This window comes from Sinocyclocheilus grahami, unplaced genomic scaffold (assembly GCF_001515645.1).
Source record: "Sinocyclocheilus grahami isolate Dianchi unplaced genomic scaffold, SAMN03320097.WGS_v1.1 scaffold250.1, whole genome shotgun sequence".
NCBI lineage: Eukaryota > Metazoa > Chordata > Actinopteri > Cypriniformes > Cyprinidae > Sinocyclocheilus > Sinocyclocheilus grahami.
In genome coordinates, this window is record NW_015505429.1 from 899,922 (window position 1) to 901,940 (window position 2,019).

Sequence of the window (2,019 nt, forward strand, 5' to 3'; positions counted from 1 at the left end):
GTCAGGATTGTTTTACTGCTTTGCATTGAATCGGAAGTATATTCTGTGCCACTAGCGGCATCTGCCATTGTTAAAACAACTAGTCCTGACCTAAACTCACGCCATTGGTTGAGCCAGTGTCGTCAATTGGGGCAAGGCATCAAGGTTTGACTTGTTAGCATGCAAAATGCATATTTCTTAAAGGGATATTTTGAGGGAAGAAACTGATTTTCGTACAATGAAAGTCAACGGGGTCTAGTGACGTTTTGGACCCCATTGACTTCCATTGTGTGGGAAAAAAAAACACAGACATTTCTCAAAATATCTTCTTTTGTGTTCGTCAGGAGAAAGAAAGTTGTACAGCTCTGGAATGACATGTGGGGGATTTCAAAGGTCGCAAAGATGGCAGCTCATAAATCACGTACATCCGTGAGGTTCTGCTCCGTCTCAGATGAATTGAGATGAATGGGACAGTTAGCCGATCATTTCTCCAGGATTTCTTTGATCAGGTCGCTCAAATTCTGCTGCTAGTGGCACAGAAATTACACTCTTCATCATTAAAGTTTCCTTGCTTGCATTCCTATGGAAATGTGACTCAGGTGTTGAATCCATGAATCCAAGATGAATCTAATAGCAACTACTGTGCTTAATGAATCTGAAGCGTATGACTGATGTCTTTAATATTAGTCTAAACACCCTGTGTTTACTGCTACAGTACATTTACACTAAAAGGAAAAAGATGGTCGTCTGGTAAGATGTTTTTTTTTTTCAAGCTTCAAATGATGAAATTATTTTTCTATATTCATTTAAAATATGAACGGTTGGTTTTGAATTTGAAATAAATTTAGAAAGCATGGTTTTGTGCAAATAATGCAGCTGTCCTTGCAGCGCCACTTGCTGTTAACACTCGGCGTCTGTGCTACTGTTTGCTGCATTGGGGCTTTGTGCAGAGGAGCTGATGGTGGTTTGCAGGACGTCGCTTGCATCCGTATGGCCGATCCCATTGGGCCCCGCCCACTTCTCTGGATCGCCATCCTTCATTTCACTGATTATAAAAGTATAAGCAAAAATGGATGACAACTTAATACAGATCATAATATTTATATACTGTATATATATATATATATATATATAAATATGAGGTATGGATTTGGCAAAATAGGTAACAATCTTAAAGTTCACACAAAATGACCTCAGTCTCAGACTACCCAGAGTTTGTTTCTTCACTGGAACAGATTTGGAGAAATGTAGCATTGCATCACTTGCTCACCAATGGATGCTCTGCAGTGAATGGGTGCCGTCAGAATGAGAGTCCAAACAGCTGATAAAAACATCACAATAATCCACAAGTAATCCACACCACTCCAGTCCATCAAATAATGTTTTGAGAAGTGAAAAGCTGTGTTTGTAAGAAACAAATCCATTACTAAGACATTTGATCTTTAAACCGAGTCCATAATCCATAAAATTGCTTTGAAAAAGTTGTCTTAATCAGGAGAGAAATATGCACAGATCAAACATCATTTACAAGCAAAAACAGATTAATAAATTCTAAACAAACATGTGAGTGGATTCTAATGTGAGAGGACTATAGGGATTGACATTTTCACTGCAGAAGTGTTATTATGGATTCCGGACTGATATTTTGGCCAGAAGTGATGGTTTAAATGATAGATTTGTTTCTTACAAACATGCATCTTTTCACTTCATAAGATGTTACTCGATGGACTGAAGTGTGGATTAGTTCTGTGACGGTCGCTGTGGCAACAGCGTCCCCGCGGTGGTCGGTTGCCACCGGCAATAGTGCACGTGATGTCACACACAAAGTTTTGTATACAAGTGTAATAACAGTAACAGTTGCAAATTGTTTTATTTAGACTAGAAGTCTATGGTAATTCACAAATGACCTCAAACGTCATTCACAGTGTTTCCTTTAGACTGGCAGGTTTGAGCGCAGGAAAATACAGTTCCCATTCAGTCAGTCACGTTCAACGTTACGTCAGTGACTGACGAATTGGGATCTCGCCCGAGAGCCCAATC

At 39.3% G+C, this 2,019-nt stretch overlaps 1 protein-coding gene across 1 annotated transcript in view; it reads right to left on the reverse strand.

The window, feature by feature from the left end:
* Positions 1-788: 788 nt before the first annotated feature.
* shtn3 (shootin 3) overlaps positions 789-2,019 on the reverse strand; it is a 33,016-nt gene continuing 31,785 nt past the window's right edge. Inside the window, exon 18 of the mRNA XM_016289664.1 lies at positions 789-1,024. Within this exon, the coding sequence (XP_016145150.1) occupies positions 880-1,024 (145 nt within the window). The 3' untranslated portion in view covers positions 789-879. The remainder of the gene's footprint in view (positions 1,025-2,019) is intronic.